General features: G+C 32.7%; 2 protein-coding genes across 9 annotated transcripts; one reads left to right on the top strand and one right to left on the bottom strand.

Moving 5' to 3' along the window:
* Positions 1-1,718: 1,718 nt before the first annotated feature.
* On the bottom strand, positions 1,719-7,831 carry LOC7467601 (mediator of RNA polymerase II transcription subunit 4). Of its 8 annotated transcripts, none has more exons than XM_052448052.1 (5): positions 6,471-7,831; positions 3,171-4,514; positions 2,569-2,772; positions 2,123-2,403; positions 1,719-2,024 (listed from the first exon to the last, which is right to left on the bottom strand). In XM_052448052.1, the coding sequence occupies exon 1, from the start codon at positions 7,701-7,703 to the stop codon at positions 6,510-6,512; it is 1,194 nt and encodes a 397-aa protein (XP_052304012.1). In that variant the 5' UTR covers positions 7,704-7,831; the 3' UTR covers positions 1,719-2,024; positions 2,123-2,403; positions 2,569-2,772; positions 3,171-4,514; positions 6,471-6,509. The 8 variants fall into 8 exon arrangements, with proteins under 8 accessions (XP_052304012.1, XP_052304011.1, XP_052304014.1 ...); XM_052448051.1 differs by having other exon boundaries at positions 1,719-2,403; positions 3,171-3,525; positions 3,596-4,514; XM_052448054.1 differs by having other exon boundaries at positions 1,719-2,403; positions 3,166-3,277; positions 4,033-4,514.
* A 6,932-nt stretch (positions 7,832-14,763) lies between these two features.
* Positions 14,764-18,568, top strand: LOC18106209 (zinc finger CCCH domain-containing protein 11). Its single transcript, XM_006373796.3, has 8 exons — positions 14,764-15,201; positions 15,377-15,461; positions 15,568-15,708; positions 15,829-15,917; positions 16,886-17,074; positions 17,200-17,330; positions 17,439-17,541; positions 18,175-18,568. The coding sequence occupies exons 1-8, from the start codon at positions 15,031-15,033 to the stop codon at positions 18,346-18,348; spliced, it is 1,083 nt and encodes a 360-aa protein (XP_006373858.1). The 5' UTR covers positions 14,764-15,030; the 3' UTR covers positions 18,349-18,568.
* Positions 18,569-18,826: the final 258 nt, after the last annotated feature.

The raw sequence follows: 18,826 nt of genomic DNA, 5'->3' as shown, positions 1-18,826 counted from the left end.
CAATTGAAAACCTCCAAACTATTAAAACCAACTCAAATCTTGTACTAATATAACTCGAAAGGTGGAAACTCATCTAATAAGATATATTATTATTATTATTATTATTATTTAGATTTGAAAATGTAGTAATAATGATGGTTTAAAGTTTTTTTAATTTAGAAATGTATTAAAATAATATTTTTTATTTTAAAAAATTATTTTTAATATCAGCACACCAAAACGATTTGAAAATATAAAAAAAAATTATTTTTAACAAAAATAAAATTTAAAATTTTTAAAATATGATTTGCACCGCGTTCTTAAATAAAACCTTAATTATGACTAATTCATTTGATACTGCATGTAAGACTAACAAATTGTAAGACTCATGCAATGAACTTCAAGTTTTCGAACTTCTTCATATAATCTTCCACACTTTTTTCTTGTATTAATTTATTAAATTCTTTCATTATATCATCTCTTCTATCAAATCTTTTGCAAATAGTTTTAGAGAATTTCTCCTAATTAACTATTAAGTACTCTCTTCCACGCATTAATCCTTCGAAACAAATCTATATCTTGTTGTCTAAGGATTTGTTTAGAATTATGATAGCGATGATGTTTTAGAGTGTTTTTGACTTAAAAATGCATTAAAATGAAGTTTTTTTATTTTTTAAAAATTTATTTTTAATATCAATACATCAAAACGATCTGAAAACATTAAAAAATATATTTTAAAAAGAAAAAAAATCAAAATTTTTAAAAACACGTTTACACATCTAAATAAAGAGAAGCCACTTCTGCCCTTCGATGTGCAAAAACAAAGTGAGGCTTTAAAAGTTTCCTGCATTTCCTTACCCAGCCTTTAGGATTATCTCCCCAGGAAATGGGTAGATCAACTCTTGGTACTGCAGGGTTATATCCCGTCTTATAGTGATCTTGATTGCCTATGATATCTCCACGACCATGGCCTCAGAATCCATATAATATTCCTTCTTGAGTGTTGTTAGCTCTAGCTTCTCTTCCTGTTAGAGGATTAGACAAGATTCCCCTAGAACTTACTCCAACTTCCTTTTCTGCCATATGATTAGCTTAGAAGGATTTGATTAGTTAGCGTTTTAATCTTTAGATTGATATGATCATTCTTCTCATCTTGTTCCTTCCATCTTTCCTTGCTATTTGCCATGGATTCCTGAAGTTCTTGATGAATTCCCTGCATGCATCTGTTCATCAAGTTATTTGCAATGTTCTTCCGCAACCTTCATCTTATTGTTCTATATCATTTTAGAAGTTTTGAACAACGCCAAAATCTATTAATAATGGCTTTGGATCAACTCTGATACCGCTTGTTAAGGTTCTTCCTTGACAAAATATTGTATAGAAGTTCAGGTAAGAGAAATTAGAAGAGAAGAAGAGAGAGATACAAAAATGAATTCATTCATTGATTGCTTGACCTTCACTTCATGCATGCTTGCCTTATTTATACAAGTTCTTCCATCCACTAACTGGGACTAACGCTTTATTGATCTAACTAGCTCTAACTAACTTCTATTATTTATATAACCACGTGACTGAATTAATCAACTGCTAGTTCAACCTTCTTCTTGTTTCACTTGGCTGCTACTGCTAGTGAATTCTTTGCTGTATCGTAACACTCTGTAATTTAGAAAGACTCAAAATGGAATATGCAACGAAACACAGCATATATCAGCAAGAAAAAAAGAGAGAGGTGCTCCTAGTTAACAGAATAACGACGATCCTTCTTGTAGCGAGTTCAAATCCTTGTGATTACATTACCTCCCTGGCAAAATGTATTCCACAGTATACAATATTATAATCCAATCTTAAAGGGAGATCAAACAGCCACCAGAGAAATCTCACACGAAAACAAACTGGTTTGTTTGAGGGACAAATCATCCATAGAATAGCACCATCCAATCCTGATGAGATCCACATGGACCTTGAAAATCAGTAGAAAATGTTCCACTACCATCATGCACTCCCTTCGCTGTAGCTGCTAAAGCCTCTCTTGTAAACATATCCAGCTACAGCAAAAGCAAGACGTGGAGCAAATTGGAGCGTAGAGGGGCAAGGTAACAAGAAAATAGGAGAATATCGAAGGGGCAGGGAAAAAAAACACTACCAGATCAGCAAATTCTAAGTAGTGAAAGTTCAAGATGCTGTATCATTGGTTTGATTTTGGGCAGCTGCCCCCACTGTTTTGTAGCGTGTATCATCACACTCTGCCACAACTTCAGGAACTCGGAGAAAAAACCCACCATTTTGAGTGATCAAGTGACCTTCGAACTTTTGTCACTTGTATTATTGCATATGCCTTCAACTACTTGTTATTTTCTTTTCGTATCACCCCTACAATGACTTTCATAGATTTCTGCACGTTGCTGTCACTTGTCAACGCTGTCCCTTGAAAGTAGGAGGAGAAAACTCAGCATATATGTTTTTTCAAGATGAAATGGTCACTGAGAATTATATTACTAATAAAACTGCCAATTTATATAAGACAGTGATGTGTTTCCTTGTAAAAGCAATCCACAGAAATTAATTGGCATTAGGGAATTTGTCACATACGATGTTTAACTCCATGGCGTTAGGAAATTTGTCACATAAGATGTTTAACTCCATAGTATGATCATCACATGCTTGCTGCTAAGAGTATGATCACACTGAGCTTTTCCAGAATGATACTGCAAAAGAATGTTAGTCCTTACAATTGGCTCAAAATCAGGGCTCTAGCCTCCACGAGTTAATAGCAAGGTTCATCAATAACAGAACCTGCAAATCACCAAAGGGAATTACATATACAGTGTATTTCGAACTCAAACAGGGGGAAGCACGAAGTATACACACCAAATCATGTTCATTGACTTATACATGTTGGGCAAAATTATGACACCAAATCATAATATCACTTAAGTCTCAGAAAAGCTTTTACTGTCTATAAAACACATCATAGCACTTTAGGCCTTAGGGATATGGACAATTCTGAATGGTAAAACCCTATCTAACTAAAAAGGCATAAACTATTACATTTCACTGACCACTATGCTGGCAGGTTGATAATATGCATGGCTAATTTCGAAGAGCCAAACAAGCTCATCAAACTCACAAGTGAGCTACCATAAACCATTTATGGCTTCGATAATATAGGCCACAGAAAATCATTACCTTACCATTTTGGGATCAGCTTATATGCAGGGCACCTGTAGTGAACTACCCCTGAACTTGATTGGCTATACCAGATGCAACTTACTGCACTAGATCCAAATCAGAGCCACTTCTGAAAAGTTCAGCAAGAAAACATGCAATCGAAATCTATTTAACAGGTCGTCAGATATAATTTGGTAAGCAACAGGTACGACTTAAAAACAGTCCATAAAGTAAAATATTTCTTATTCTCAAGCATGCCTTTTCATCAATCCTTAGTCAAGTTCAGGAACCTAAAATACCGATCATGTCTGATTACCAATAATATCAAAAAGGAATATTATTAATTTATCTGGTCTCTTGATATACTATATCCTGCATCTCAACTATGATTATTAACCACTTTTCAATTATCAATTATCCATGACATGTATGATACTTGAGCATAGACCTCAACTATGATTATTAACCACTTTTCACCACCATAAAAGGCCATGCGATCTTTTCTATTGGACTATGCCAGTAGTTATCTTAACAGCATCACAGGAAAAATGCATCTCAATTCAACAAAACTGATTTGAAAAATTCAGGGTTCGGTCCCCATGTGTCAAAACATGGTCGAGGAAAACAGAATAAAACTATTAAAGCATCAACTTGGTCATTATTTGGAAAGCAACCCACGAATGATTCAGAAAAGAAAAGGAGCAAGAAAAAACCAAATCGACACGATACTACAAGGATAGATACAAAACAACATTCACCCACACTTACATGCATAACTTTCTTCACCTGTTGACCCTTTCCACATTCACTCAAAGCAGCTAACTCAACTCACATTCATAACTTAAGTAAAAAAAAAACAGAGGTTAGCTTGTTAGGGTTACCTACATATTGTTCAGTTCATCGAACATCCAGCCAGTACTCATTAGAGTTAGAAGAATAAGTTGCAATTTTCCCATCCAAAAGAATAAAGGAACAAATAGCAATTTTACAATTCAGAAAGTCAAAAAAGTAGAACCACTTCCATTCCCTTGAAGCAACTATCAGGAATTGATCCACCAGTAGAGTGCAATATGGTCATCGGTTACATACTCTAACATAGTTTTAGACCACTCCTTCGACTCCGGACCAGCAACAGAAATGGATTGTTGATGATGGGTATCATAGACAATTGCATATCAGATTATGAATACGAGCATATCATCCCACTCACAAACTTGCATGGATTTGAGACAGAAGTCATGTTCCTTTTCTTTTTTCCCTTTGTCAAGATAAGAATATAAGATGTCCGTAAAAAAAGGCACAAGCAAAACAGAGCTCCAGTTATCCAATATGCTGAACAAAAGCTGAGGAAACACCACCAAAATACCCTGTAAACAATACAACATAACAATGCAAAGAGAAAAAAAAATTATCCAATAATTCCCAATGTTTAGCAATTATCCAATATTCTTAGCATCATAACACAAACACACCATATCATGGAAAAAATAGCACAACTACACAAAAATTTTCTTTCCTCTAGGTTCTACTCATTTTCCTACTAATTCTCTTGGCTACAAACTGTAACAACAAAATCAAAGAACTACAATGAGAAAAAATAGAAAAGGAAGGAAAGAAAAGGAAAGTGACACAACTTTTAGTCAAAAGTCAATTACAGTTCCAAGCTCCCATATGAACAACAAAATTTGCTAACAAAAGCATAAGCATGCTTTCGATTATCTAGTTGACACAGAAAGGTCAAGATCTCTTAAGAATGCAGAGTTAAAAAAACATGTGCAGGCAATAGGAATCTTAAAACATATTCAGAACTGGTGATTAATCATTGTGCGAGCTTCTAAATACAAACTTTAAGCAAATTCCTAGATCATAAATTGAGAGATCTTGGTATTTTTTGTCTATGATAGTGCATCTGTTTGTATAACATTTATTAGCTCCACAAAATTTGAGTTTAAGCCCCATTCTATGGGATCCCATCATTTAAAAGCCTGTGCAAAAGGTTTCTTTTATGATAATTTGCAAAACCAACAATGCCAAACCAACATGGAGCCAGCAGCACAAATCCAGGAAAATAATAGAAATCATATTGAGAAGTTTTGAAACATTTTACACCTTTCAGGGAAATAGTTGACACAGCATCCATCCAAACCAAACATAGTTAGCAAAAAGGTTCTGAATATCCATCAGGTTGTACTTGTATCTCTACAACTTATCATTAAAACATGTAGAGGCATGAAGCTCAAACAGAAAATCCCAGTTTCTCCATCTCTTTTTGAAAGTGAAATTTCTCACCTACAGCTTCCTCGTGACCTAAGAATTATCATCCTTCATTTATAATAATAATTGTGATAATTAATCTCTGATAGCACTGGCCTAAATGATTAATAAAAGATAAACTCATATCTTTTATCGCAGTTTTTTCATTTTTTTATCTATTCAATTTTTATTAGAATCGGATCCTTAGCCATCTCAATTGTAAATAAATAAACAAAAGAACAGAAAATGAATTGAATCCTTGGCGCTCCCCCATCCATCAGGTGCTAATCTTAGTATTGGCGTTAGCCATCTTTTGACATTTATGCTATTAAAATGCAACATTTAATAACAAACCACTTAATAGTTATAGAAACTTCTAAATAACCACTAGGATGGATAATCAACCGTTACATCCCTCACGGAAAATGGATCAAGGGAACAACTTAAAAAAGTCTTCAACCTGCTGCCCTCTCTTCTTATTCATTAAAGTTGCATCTTCATACCCTGCGTTAATCCTTCTATGTCAAAATATTAAGTTCTATATCATGTCTTTCAAGAAATAAATCAGTTCTTACCCCCATTGATTATAAGCTCTTTTGCCTACTTGCCAAGCTAGTCTGTCAGCCAATGGAAGTAGAAGGATTCTTCGTACATGTCTGCTGTATGGGATAACTTCTCCCACGTAGTCATAGCTTACATGAATTTAATCTATCCTTCTAATCATCACTCTTCTGTCCAAATCTGATTCTATATATTGATAAATTATTTTCTTTCTTGCAAAACTCACAAAAGTACTTTCTGTGATGAATAATTGAACACCACAGCATCATCAAGTGACATCTTATCAAGAGTTATAATCTTTGAAGCACTTGTGAGCACAGTAACCTTTTTGACTTACTGCAACTTGCAAACCATATGTAGTAACGAAACAAATGGTAAAAGAATCATGGGATTTTCACATTAGACAAACAAAATATCATTAAAATTGAATCTTACTTGTACATTGGAATCTAGGAACATCACATGTAACTCAATAATTTCAATTTGCTCATAAGAGCAAGTACACTTACCTTGATCAGAACAATCTATTATTCTGGACCATCACTCTCTCAATCCTCATCATCAGAGCTTTCCACATCACTACTATAATCACTACTATCATCATCCTGATCCGGAATATCCAGCTCCACGTGCCGAACCTGTATAGTCTCTGGTGGCTTATGCAATCCTTGAGGAGCAATAGGTGGCAACTTCTGTTCCACAGCTCTAGGCAATGGAATAGAGTCCAATGACACTGGATCCCCAGGCTTCCATCCAGGTGGCGGCACTGGTAAATCTGTTGGCAAAACCACAGGCATCCCAGGTTTCCACCCTGCCGGAACAGAAATATTTGGAGGAAACAGGCCTGCCAAATTCTCAAGCGGATTAGCTTCGTGTTGTGGCTCAATAATTGCCTCAATTGTCTTCTCCTTAGTTTCAACATCTTTAGGCAACCCAACATCAAGATGAGCAAAATTATACAACTGGGAAGCTCTCATTTGCTCTTCCTGAGGAGCAGGAGGTAGCGCCCCACGCAATGGTGCCTGTCCAGCACCAAATTCCGGCGGAGCAAATGTAGTATAACTAATACGATGCGCATATGACAAAATATCAGATAACTTCAATTGAGAAGCAACAGTAGTGGTGTTAGTAGCATTTTCTTCTTCTTCATTAGGAGGGATAGGGCGGCGGCGGCGATAATCAGCATAATCATCAACTAAAATATCAAGAACTCTCTCAGCTTCTTTCAATTTATTAGCAAAATTAAGAAGCGCAGAGTCTTTAGATTTGATTTCCTGGGAAATCCTTTGCTTGGAATCTTGGAGATCAAGGATTTCCTGAAGTTCGGCGACGGATTCAAAGAGTTGGGTTTGAAGGGAAGTAAAGAGGGAGATAATTTCTTTGGTAGAAGTAGGAGTGGGTTCGTCCAGTGATTGGGATTGTGACGGAAGAAAAGTTGGGAGTGTTCCGCGATAGGCGGAAAGCCAGTGGGGACGGTTAGGGGAGAGTTCGAAGAGTTTGGTGGCTAAAGAAGCCATTTGGAGGAGGAGAGATTGGGCTCTGGGGAGAGGTGGGAGAAGAGAGAGGAGAGCTGAGGAGGTGGTGGTGGTGGTGGTGGTGGTGGACGGGTGGTGGTGCTGCGGGGGTTGAGGGTTGGGAAATTTGGGAGGAGGAGGATTTGGGGTTTGGACTGGGAGAGAAGGAGAAGTTGGGTTTGTTAGGCCTAATCTGGCCGGCGATTGTACAATTTGGTGCTGATGCATTTTTGGAGAATAGTTCTTTCCTTTTTTTTTGAATGAAAATCTGCAAGAAGAACCCTAATTTGTTTCTACCAGGATTACAAAGGGGGGAATTCGATTCTTTGTTTTCCTGATTTGCTTAAAAGGAGAACGACGGCTTGCTTCCAGCTACTTACGAGTCGTCCGTTTGTAACTGTACTGTAGAGTGTAGAGTGTTGGGTGTGTATTGTGTTTTTTAAAATATTTTTTTATTTAAAAATATATTAAAATAATTTATTTTAGATTTTTTTATTTTTGATATCATCACTTTAAAATTATAAAATTATTAATAAAATTTTAATTTAATATTTTTTAAAACCAAAAATACTTTTAAAAAAACACTTAAAAATAATAACAAAAATATGTCAAACACTAAATTAATTGAGCTACTTCCATGCTACCAAAAACCATAATAGTTTTTTACTAGATTTGCAGGTGCAATGTTGAAGGCAAGATTATTAAAATTTTTAAATTTAAAAAAAATATTAAAGTATTACTAACATTTTTCTATTTAAAAAAAACCCATGTAGTGATTGATTAGATGTGATATAATTAACTTGACATATTCAAAAACAACTTTAAAACATAGTTTGAATTAAAAAAAACTCAAGATAAAATCTTTTTTAATATTAAAGAGGTAATATATTGGATCAATTCAGATTAACTTATTAAATCAATGACTCAAGTCATGATATTATGATAACTTATATAAAAAAAATCAAAACAAATTATAAAACTCAATTCTCAATTAACTCAATGTTAAATTATGAAATAAAAAAAAAGACATAAAAAGCCATCTAAGTTAATATATCAAACTCACATCCCGGATCATGAGATCAGAATAACTCCATAGAAAGTAGATTGGAACAAATTATGAAACTTAATTCTAATTAATTAAATGATGAAATTAAAAAAAAAATTAAAAAAGATACAAATAAAATAGCCCGAGTCAGACCGGGTTAAGTCGTCAAATTCATGACCTGGATCATGAGACCGGAATAACCTTATAGAAAGTAAACAAAAAAATACTTGAATTAACCTATCAAACCCACAATAAAAACAAATTGAAACAAATTATGAAATTTAATTTCCAATCAACTCATTATCGAATGATGAAATTAGAAAAAATTCAAATAAAAAAAAAAGAACACAATAAAACAACCCGAGTTTACCGGGTTAATTTGCAAAATTCTGAGACTCAAGTCATGAGACTAAAATAACCTTATAGAAAACAAACCGAAACTAATTATGAAACCTAATTTCTAATCAATCCAATGTTGAAGAATGAAATTAAAAAAAAATATCAATTAAAAAAAACTTGAGTCAACCAGGTTAACCCGTCAAACTCATGACATGGGTCATGAAACTGTGATAACTACATAGAAAGCAAACTACAACAAATCATAAAGTTCAATCTCTAATAAACCAAATGTCTTAAAGAGAAATAAAGGTAAAGAAAAAAACATTATTGCAATAAATAATGTTTGTTAGGAGGTGCACAACAAAAGCATTACCTCTTTTAGTATTTGTTAATAACTAGATTATTAGCTCATGTTGTGTTGTAGGTCGGATTAATTTTTTTCAATATAAAAAAATATCAAAGTTTTATTAACATGTTTTTTAATAAAGAAAATATAATCATGAACTCAACATATATTGGACAATATCTTTCTTAAATATTGATATTGTGACATATTGGATGATATTGTTTTTCAAATATTTAGACAACAACTTATTGGATCTACCCAAGTTAACCTGTTAAATTTATGATCCAGGTAATGAGATCGTAATAATCTCATAGAAAAAAATAAAAATTAATTATGAAGATAAATTCATAATCAAACCAATGTTGAAAGAAGAAATTGAAAAAAATATTAAATAAAAAAAATGATGAAAAAACTACATAAGTCAACCCGAGCTAACCCGTCAAACTCACGACATGATTCATAAGATCGAGATAACCCCATAGGGAATAAATAAATAAAATTTAAGAAATTCAATTTCTAACTAATTTAATGTTGAAGAATAAAATAAAAAAAATCAATTAAAAAAAACCAAAGTCACACCTATATTAACCTGTTAAACCCGTAATCTGGACTATGAGATTGAGATAACTTCATAAAAAGAAAATAAAAAATTACAAATCTTCATTTCCAACATATCTAATGTTGAAAGTTTAAATCGAGAAAAAAAAATTCATGGAACCATGATATCTCTATAAAAAGCAAATTACAAAACTCAATTTCCAAACAACTAATGAAATTGAAAAAACAAACTAAATAAAAAATAAGAAGAAGATTGAGTTGTTAGAAGGTGAAATTAAAAAAAAAATTAAAAAAGGATAAAAAATTAATCAAGTCCACCAAAATCAACATGTCAAACCTACAACCCGGATCATTAGATCAAGATAACCCTATAAAAAGTAATTAAAAAAATTATGAAACCTAATTAAAAAATATTCAATTAAAAATGGAGCAAAATAAATAAATAAATAGAGTCAACCAAACCTGCGAACTAGGTAATAAGATTGAGATAATCTCATCGAAAACAAATCGAAAAAAATTATAGAACTTAATTTTCAATCAATCAAATGTTGTAAGATGAAATAAAAAAAATCAATTAAAAAATCATCCTAAAAAGCAACCCGAATCAACCTTTTAAACCTGCAACTTAAATCATAAGATAAATATTAATTTATAAAAAGCAAATAAAAAAATAAGAAGCCCTACTTCCAACAATAAAAAAAAAAACTCTAAACCCCAACAATGTTTTACTGTAGAGCTAGACTCTTTGCACCGTCACATCTTTTCATTTCATGACAAAGAGCCAAATGGCCTCTCTTCGAAGGGTAAATTGGTATTTTCCAGGGGATTTATTTATCATTATGAAATTAATCGCGGATATAATGGTCTATCAATTTTTTGCACAATTAAATGACATAAATACCTGTAAAAAGAAAAAAAAGGTGAAAGGTTAATAGTGGCTATAGTTATTAAACCCAAATCGACCCGATAAGTCGACCTGGTGGTTAGATCGATTCGGGTAAGGTGAAAGACCGACAAGAGCAAAAAAATAGTTAAACCCGGTCAACGCATGACCCGAGCTACCTGGTAGAGACCGGTTTTTTTCTTTCAAATGTGTTTTTTCTCCTAGCCAGAGACTCATCTTTTCATATTTTTTAGTTGGTTATTAACCTTTTCAAAGTTCATTATATAAATACTAGAAGAATGTTTTATTTTTTAAATGTGGGATTTGAAGCCTTTTAGTATATATATTCTAAGTTCATAAGAAAAAAATTATGTTTTTTCAATGTGGGATAAAAAAACATTTTTGGTTTAAATATTTCAACTTAAAAGGATAATATAGTATCTTTTCAATGTGGGATAAAAAAAATATTTTGAAATAATCTTTTAAACTTCATTATTTACAACATGTATAACATATATTCGCATGGGTTGTTTCTTAATTTTTTCATATGAAATATTAAAACTTCAAATATTTCTTTTTAAATTTTTCTAGGTTGATTCAGGTTGACCCGGGTCAACCCGTGTAACCCAGGACTCGACCCCTTGGCCAGGTCAATCCCCGGGTTGGGTTTAATAACTATGATAAGGGCTTTTATGTCATTTTATTTTTTTGAAAAGAATAATAAAAATTACTGCATTTCCCTTCAAGTCAAAAAACTTAAAGAAGGCACTAAAAGGGTATTTTGGTCTTTTCATCATGGTTATTTCGTTATAATCTATTTGAATTTAGGGCAAATTAATCTTTTAACAAATAAAAATAATAATAAAATAGGAAAAAATGGTTAGCACGTGCAATGCATTCGCCAATGAGTGGATGTTGTCTGCGCCCTTCAAACGACATGTGGAGCGACCAAAAAGACCTAATTGTCGTGTTGTCCAAAAATCCAATGACAACACAACTGATGGGGCAACACATATAGTGAACTTCATAGTTGTTTGGTAGAAGTAGGATTTTTTCTCCTCCTCACTCTCTTCTCTCTCATTTCATTGAAATCTGCATTGGGTCAGCCAAAATCTAGAGTAGCCTTCCCATTTGTTATTTGTTTTAATTGTGTTCCTTCTTTTTTTGATCGGTCTTTATTTGTTTTGGGTATTATTTCAATTTTATCCCTTTTCATTTCATTTCATTTTGTTTTTATATCAAATATTAAACTCATTCTTTTTATTACTATTTTTTTAATCATTTTCTTGATTATTTTTTTATTTTGTCTCTCAATATTTTATTTCATTTATTTTTTTTATCTAATTTCTCTCCTTATTATTTTAATTGCTCTTTTTTATTATTTTCTTAATTTTTTTTTTCAATTTTATCCATAAACATTTTATTTCATTAATTTTTTGCATCGATTTTGGTCATCATTCTTTTAATTGCTCTTTTTTATCCTTTTCTTAATTTGTTTTATTTTTTAATTTAGTCCCTCATTATTTTCTTTCATTAATTTTTGTACCATATTTGGTTTTCATTGTTATCTTTTAAAAATTTTATGATTAAGAGTTTTATTTGTGGTTTTTTTTTTGCCTTTTATAGGGTCATCCCAGTCTCATAACTCAGATCACTAATTTTGAAGATTAGCCAGATTTAATTTCGGTCTGTATTTTTTTTTGAATAGTTTTTCTTTTCAATCTCATCCTTTGACATTAGGTTATTAGACCTTGAGCTTTCTTATTTTTTTCACTTTTTTTTTATGAGGTTATCTCGGATCATAGGTTAGCCAAGTTAACCTTAAACCTATAAAAGTTGTTCTCCTAGGAAAGGGGATTGATTAGAGAAAACTCAACATCCATCTTAAACAACATTCTCACAAAAGTAATAGTCTTCTACAATAACTTAAGGTGACTCGATCTCTCTTCTTGGAAAGTGTGAAGAAAAGCAACATAAATTGGAAAAAACAAACAAACAAGCAAGGGGAAATCCAAGTTATTCTATGAAGATGCATTGCACAAACTAGGGACCCAAACATATAAAAGGAACATACAAACTGAAAAAGGGCAACATGAGAGACAAACAATCAAGGCATCAATCCTAGTTGAATGTAGTTTTGAGAATATGCAAGAAACAACAACACACACGAAACAAAAAAAAACGGTAAACAATAATTGAAGTAATAGTTTAATAAGAAAGTAGATAAATCACCAGCACAACTTCCAGGGAAAAAATATCATGAACAATATAGAAAGGAAATATAACAATAAACTAACTTACAAGCCAATTTCTCTTCAATAGAAATAATCAAAAAGAGAAAAGTTTATATAACGTCTTGTATAACAATGACACCCCACTTCTAAGAAAAGAAAATAAACAAATATAAGTAGCTAACACCTCTAATCATAAACATCTTAATTAATATAAAAAGTGGATTGGCATGAAAACGATGGGAAATGACCAAGAGAAACTAAAATTACATTGCAAAAATACTAAACCATAAAGGAACATAAAACTTATCTATCAATACCCAAGTGAAATTAGATGATGGAGAAGATAGGCAAGGCAACAATCAAGTAAACTTTCTAGTTAAGCAACAATTGTGCATCAAATCTTAAAAAAGAACTCGCACTCTTCCAATAAATAAGAATTTGCAAATGACATGACAAGTAAGAGAAACTAAAATTTGATTGCAAAAGAACTAAATGTGAAAGGAATATAAAACTCATATGCCAATATCCCAATGAAATCAAATGATGGAGAAGAGAGGTGAGACAACAATCAAGTAAACTATCTAATTAAATAACAATTATGCATCAAATAAAAAAAAATTTCAAATGAATAAGAATTGGCAAAGGACATGGCAAATAGGAGAAACTAAAATTACATTGCAAAAGAACTAAACCAGAAAGGAACAAAAAAAATCATCTGTCAATATCCTAGTGAAATCAGATGATAGAGAAGAGAGGCGAGACAACAATAAAGTAAATCATCTATTCAAGTAATAATTGTGTATCAAATCCTAAAAAAACAACTTGCACTCTTCCAATGAACTAAAAATAGCAAATGACATGGCAAGTAGAGTGTGAATTTAATATATAATCATTGCAAACCCATTAATCAATCAAGAAAGAGGCCTATTGCATCCAGACAAAAAGCTCAATCTCACGCCAAAAGATAATAACTATTACCAGCTCCTAACCATGATTAGCCAAATCATCACAGCCAAAATATTTTAAGAACAAAGACCAATCAAAACCAATACAAAGTCATAGAGAGTAGGGGATGAGCTAATAGAGATGTAAGAAAGCGAGAAAAGAGCTATAAGAGTTTCAAAGGAATGATGAGATCCATAGTAAAAGTTCTTTATAGTCAATAGTGTTTATCTAACCTTTTTTTAATTTTTTTAATTATACTACTCCAAATTATTAATGTTCTAAATCAATTTGATATATATATATATATATATATATATATATATATATATATATATATATATATTTTATCTCGAATGTAGATGAATTTAGTCTTGACAAGTTGATTTGAAAAATAATAAATCTTTCACCTATGAATTATGTTTGCTAAAAAGAATCATGTATTGTGTTTTTATTTATTCAATACCATATTTATTAAACCCGACCTCATTTGATAAGTTGACTTGATTGACCTCGACTTTAATCCGAGTTAGGTTTTATCTTGAATCGATTTAGAGGTTGATTTAATAAAATTTATTCAACAAGTTCAAATCTATACAAGACTCGTCAAAATGAACTTTTTTTTAAAAATTTTATTTAAACTAATGTTATTTCATTAAAAATAAAATAAAAATGCATGGTTTTGAGTTTATCTAGTTATGGATATCACTTGGTAAAGACCTTGTTTGTTTTTGCGGTTGGAAAACACTTTTACAAAAAATAATTTCTTTTATTTTAAATTATTTTTTTTGATACTTTTTTATTTTTTTAATTTTCTAATAATAAAAAATTTTAATAAATAAAAATTATTATTTCAATAAATTTATTTTTAAAATATTTTAAAAAACAATTTAACAAGGAAAAAACATAAGGGAGTGCCATTTTCAACCATAATGCGCCACGCAAGAGACAACCCAAGGAAAGATCCGTCATTCCATGACCTAACGCCCCTTCTGGAATCCCCAACTCCAGTAGCGTCCCCGTCCAAAAGACCAAAACCAAGCAAAACCGCACACATCCCCTCCTCTCTCTCTCTCTCTCTCTCTCTCTCTCTCTCCATCAACAGTTGCTTACTGCATTGCCTGTGCCATAGCTCCCTCCGCCGCTGGCATTATCATCGCGCTTTTGGTTGCGAGTGTGTATAGTACTGATTTGGATGCAAATAAGAGATGCCACCGAAGCAGCAACCAAAAGCAGATTTAGCAAAGAAGCAGAAGATCGCAGAAGACAAAACCTTCGGGCTCAAAAACAAAAACAAGAGTAAAAATGTACAGAAATATGTACAATCCCTCAAGCAAAATGTACAACCCCAACCTGACTCCTCTAAACTCGCCGCCAAGGTAATTTATAAATTCCAGTCCTTTTTATATTATATATATTTTTTTATTTCTATATTTTATCATTTCTTTTATTCGATGAATCGATACTGTGAAATATCCTGTAATTTTGACATTTAATTAGCTGATGTTCTTATGTGTATTTGAATTTTAATTATAAAAATAATTAAAAAAACAGAAAAAGAAAGAGGAAGAGAAAGCTAGAGAGAAGGAGCTAAATGAATTGTTTAAAGTTGCTGTTAGCCAGCCCAAAGTTCCCAATGGTAATTACCCTTTATTCTTCTTTTTTATTGTATTTTAGTTTTTTTTTATTATGTTCAAATTTTTGTTCAATGTGATGTGAGTTATACTAATAGCTTAATTGATCAGGTGTTGATCCAAAGTCAATAGTCTGTGAGTTCTTTAAAGTAGGGCAATGCACGAAGGGTTTCAAATGCAAGTTCTCGCACGATTTGAATGTTCAGCGGAAGGGAGAAAAGATTGATATATATAGTGATAAGCGTGACCAAGGTTGTCCAGTTAGAAATATGTTTTATTTTGGTTGTTTTTCTATGATTTCTTTTTTTGTTAGTATTAGGTTTGGTTCTTACATGTATTTGTTTCGTTTTCTTTTTCTTTTTGGGTTTTAAGAAACAATGGAGGATTGGGACCAAGAGACATTGGAGAAGGTTGTGGAGTCTAAGGGAAAAGAGTATCAACAGAATAAACCTACTGACATTGTAAGTTTTCTATCTCAAAAAATGGAAAGTTGTTTTGTTAATGAGTATCCATAAGTCTAGCATCCTTTTCCTTTGTGTAATTTGTCCACATCCACAAACTTCATATTTGTTGGTTGAAGTTTTCTTTTCCTTTTATTTTGGTGCATGCTTGATGAGAACCATGTCTTCGGCCTATGATACTGAGAAATGCGATTTCAATCTGAGACATCATTAGTAGATATGAAGTAGAGATGAATTTTTAGAATTTGGAAGTTGCAGAGAAGGGGAGTTGGGGAGTAGATTAAGTGGGTTAAATAGTTATCACTATTTTTTAGATCCATCCTGAGAACTTAGGGACTCTTTCTTTGTGGTGCAGAGGATTCTGACACTTGGAATAAAAAACAAGCACTCTTTCTCCCCCATAGGAAATAAGAAATGAACTGTAGTTGTAAATTTCCAAAAACTTTATTTTTTCTTTATTTCATTCAATATATTGTATTCTTGCTCCTTACCAAATCTGTTGGTGGGAAGCTTTCGAAAAGAAATTGCTGAAGTATCATTACAAGAATGAAGGTGAAATTGAGAATTGTTTCCTAGCTAGTTCAATACGAAGGATCTGGGGATTTGGAAAGGTAATCTTGAGTTTGATTATGAAGTTTAGTGAAAGTTCTTTGTGCCCATGTTGTATTTGATCAAGGGTGGAGAGTAGAGAATAGGAACATGAGTCTCTTAAAAAAGGTAAGTGGGTCAGGAAACTTGTTCTTAATTTTGATATGATATGCACATTAGGTGCAGTTGCACACAGACATAAAAGTGACTAGGTGAAGGATATGTTTCAAAGGATTTTGGTTGGCATCAAGTAAGAATTTCCAAAATATGATACTCCAAATTATGGCATTAATTTGGGCCAAGTGAATGGGATAGGATTTATCTTGTCTAGTTGAGCAATTAGGCCAATGTTTTATATGCGACTTACAATGCTTGTGCAGGTTTGCAAGTACTTTCTTGAAGCAGTGGAGAAGAAACAATATGGTTGGTTCTGGGCCTGCCCAAATGGTGGTAAAGATTGCCATTATCGGCATGCTCTTCCTCCAGGGTATGTTTTGAAATCTCAGATGAAGGCTCTATTGGATGAAGAGGCTGAAAAGATCTCCATTGAAGAGGAGATTGAAAATCAGGTGATTATTAATTGGCTAAGTTAGCCATGCTGTACATTTAACGCAGGATATTTTTGTTCCAGTGGCATCATGCTTATGTCTTATTATCCGTTTGTTTTTTACTAAATACCCATTTTTGGTTTTAGCGTGCCAAAACAACTGCTTCAACCCCTATGACTCCCGAGCTGTTCATGCAATGGAAGAAGAAAAGGATGGAAGAAAGAGATGCTGGTTTAGCTTCTCAGAGGGCAGAGAGAGCTAAGACTGATCGTATGAGGTATCTCCACACCCCGTCTACGTTTGCAGACACATTTGCGGATGATTGTATGTCCTAGCCTACTGGATATTATTTGCTAACTCTTTTATCATTTCCATCCCATTTCAGTGGCCGGGAGCTTTTTCTATCAGATGCCAGTGTGTTTGTGGACGATGAGGAGGCATATGAGAAATATCAAAGAGAGGAAGAACCCGATGGTACTGAACAGCAGGTAAACTTTTTCCTTTTTATGTGATTTCATAACGGGTTCAAATAAAGAATGATCAGTGAAGCTTTAGCATGCCCATTAAAATTAGTTGATGCACAAAAAATTAGATTGGGTTGATGGACAGAATTAGATTATATGATACCTATGGAGATTATTGATACCATACAGAAAAAAGTGATGGTTTCTTTGATGTTGATTTTTTCATCAAGCACTTACTGAAATCTTAGAACTTTATTAGTCCTATGACCTTTTCCATTTCAGACATAGTGATTTTTTCACCTTGTTCAGGTTCAAAGGGTAGCCTAGGTGAAGGATGGCATGATGCTCTACTTTCTTAGTTCTTTGTGCTTGACTAACATGAAATCTGTGCTTTGTATTGACAAGTATGGAAATATTTTTTGATGGTTGTATTGTCATTTCCTATGTCTGCCATTAATTCGAATGAAGAATGTGTCATAATAACATCATGTGTGTTGGTAATTTCTTGAAGGATTAGATTCTTCAATTTAATTGAATTTCTGTGAATCATTCCCAATCATTTGCGTCTTAAAATTTTGCAATCCATAAACTGAATGGATGTTTGCCTGTTAAAGTTATATACCCTGGAATGAGATGTGGTTTGTTCCTGGAACTCAGGTCAAAGATAAATCCACTGCTGATGGACCAAGCACCTCAGCAGCAGCTGTTGGTGATGCTGAAGATCTGTGTGATGACGATGATGATGAACTGGACATGGATGAGTTAAATGAACTGGAGGCAAGTTTATCAAGAACGTCAATCCAAATTCAGGAGCACAGTGGTTGTAAATAGTTTTGAGAGGCAGAGTCTGTGGTCCACATGCCTTTTTAAAATGTTGACACCATGATCCTGCTGAGAAGGGATTTGCATGGCCAATGCATCACTTGCAACCATTTCACTAGCTGCCAATGATAATTAATTGAAAGTTATGAGCCTCCCCTAATCTAGGCAGTTACTTTTTGACATGATGTCTATTATTCTTGATATCAAGAGTGAGTTTAAGATTGTTACAGAGGTTTATTTGAAGTAAAAAATAAAAATAAAAGTTTTCAGAAACACAGTTCAATCATAAAAACAAACAACGCCGAAAACTTGCTTTTTAGATTCATTTGCAAGTTCGTGCCTTTTGCCCATGTCATTTGTAGCAATGTTTTGGTAATAGAGTTGCCCCAAATAATAAACTTCGGAAAAGTAATTATGATTGTTATTGTAGGTTCATTTTCATCAATCTCCCCCATTTGGAGTTATGTGACTACAGGAGATTTGATGA

This window comes from Populus trichocarpa, chromosome 16, assembly GCF_000002775.5.
Source record: "Populus trichocarpa isolate Nisqually-1 chromosome 16, P.trichocarpa_v4.1, whole genome shotgun sequence".
Classification (NCBI taxonomy): domain Eukaryota; kingdom Viridiplantae; phylum Streptophyta; class Magnoliopsida; order Malpighiales; family Salicaceae; genus Populus; species Populus trichocarpa.
The sequence above is the reverse complement of the archived record's forward strand: the minus strand, read 5'-3'. Positions and strand labels throughout refer to the sequence as shown.

What these genes read in the sequence shown, in the direction of transcription:
- LOC18106209 (XM_006373796.3), top strand. Translation starts at nt 15,031, where the DNA reads ATGCCACCGAAGCAGCAACCAAAAGCAGATTTAGCAAAGAAGCAGAAG. An exon ending in CCAGCCCAAAGTTCCCAATG is followed by an intron (nt 15,462 to 15,567) that starts GTAATTACCCTT and finishes TTAATTGATCAG; the next exon opens with GTGTTGATCCAAAGTCAATA. An exon ending in AGAATAAACCTACTGACATT is followed by an intron (nt 15,918 to 16,885) that starts GTAAGTTTTCTA and finishes ATGCTTGTGCAG; the next exon opens with GTTTGCAAGTACTTTCTTGA.
- LOC7467601 (XM_024587862.2), bottom strand. Translation starts at nt 7,703, where the DNA reads ATGCATCAGCACCAAATTGTACAATCGCCGGCCAGATTAGGCCTAACA.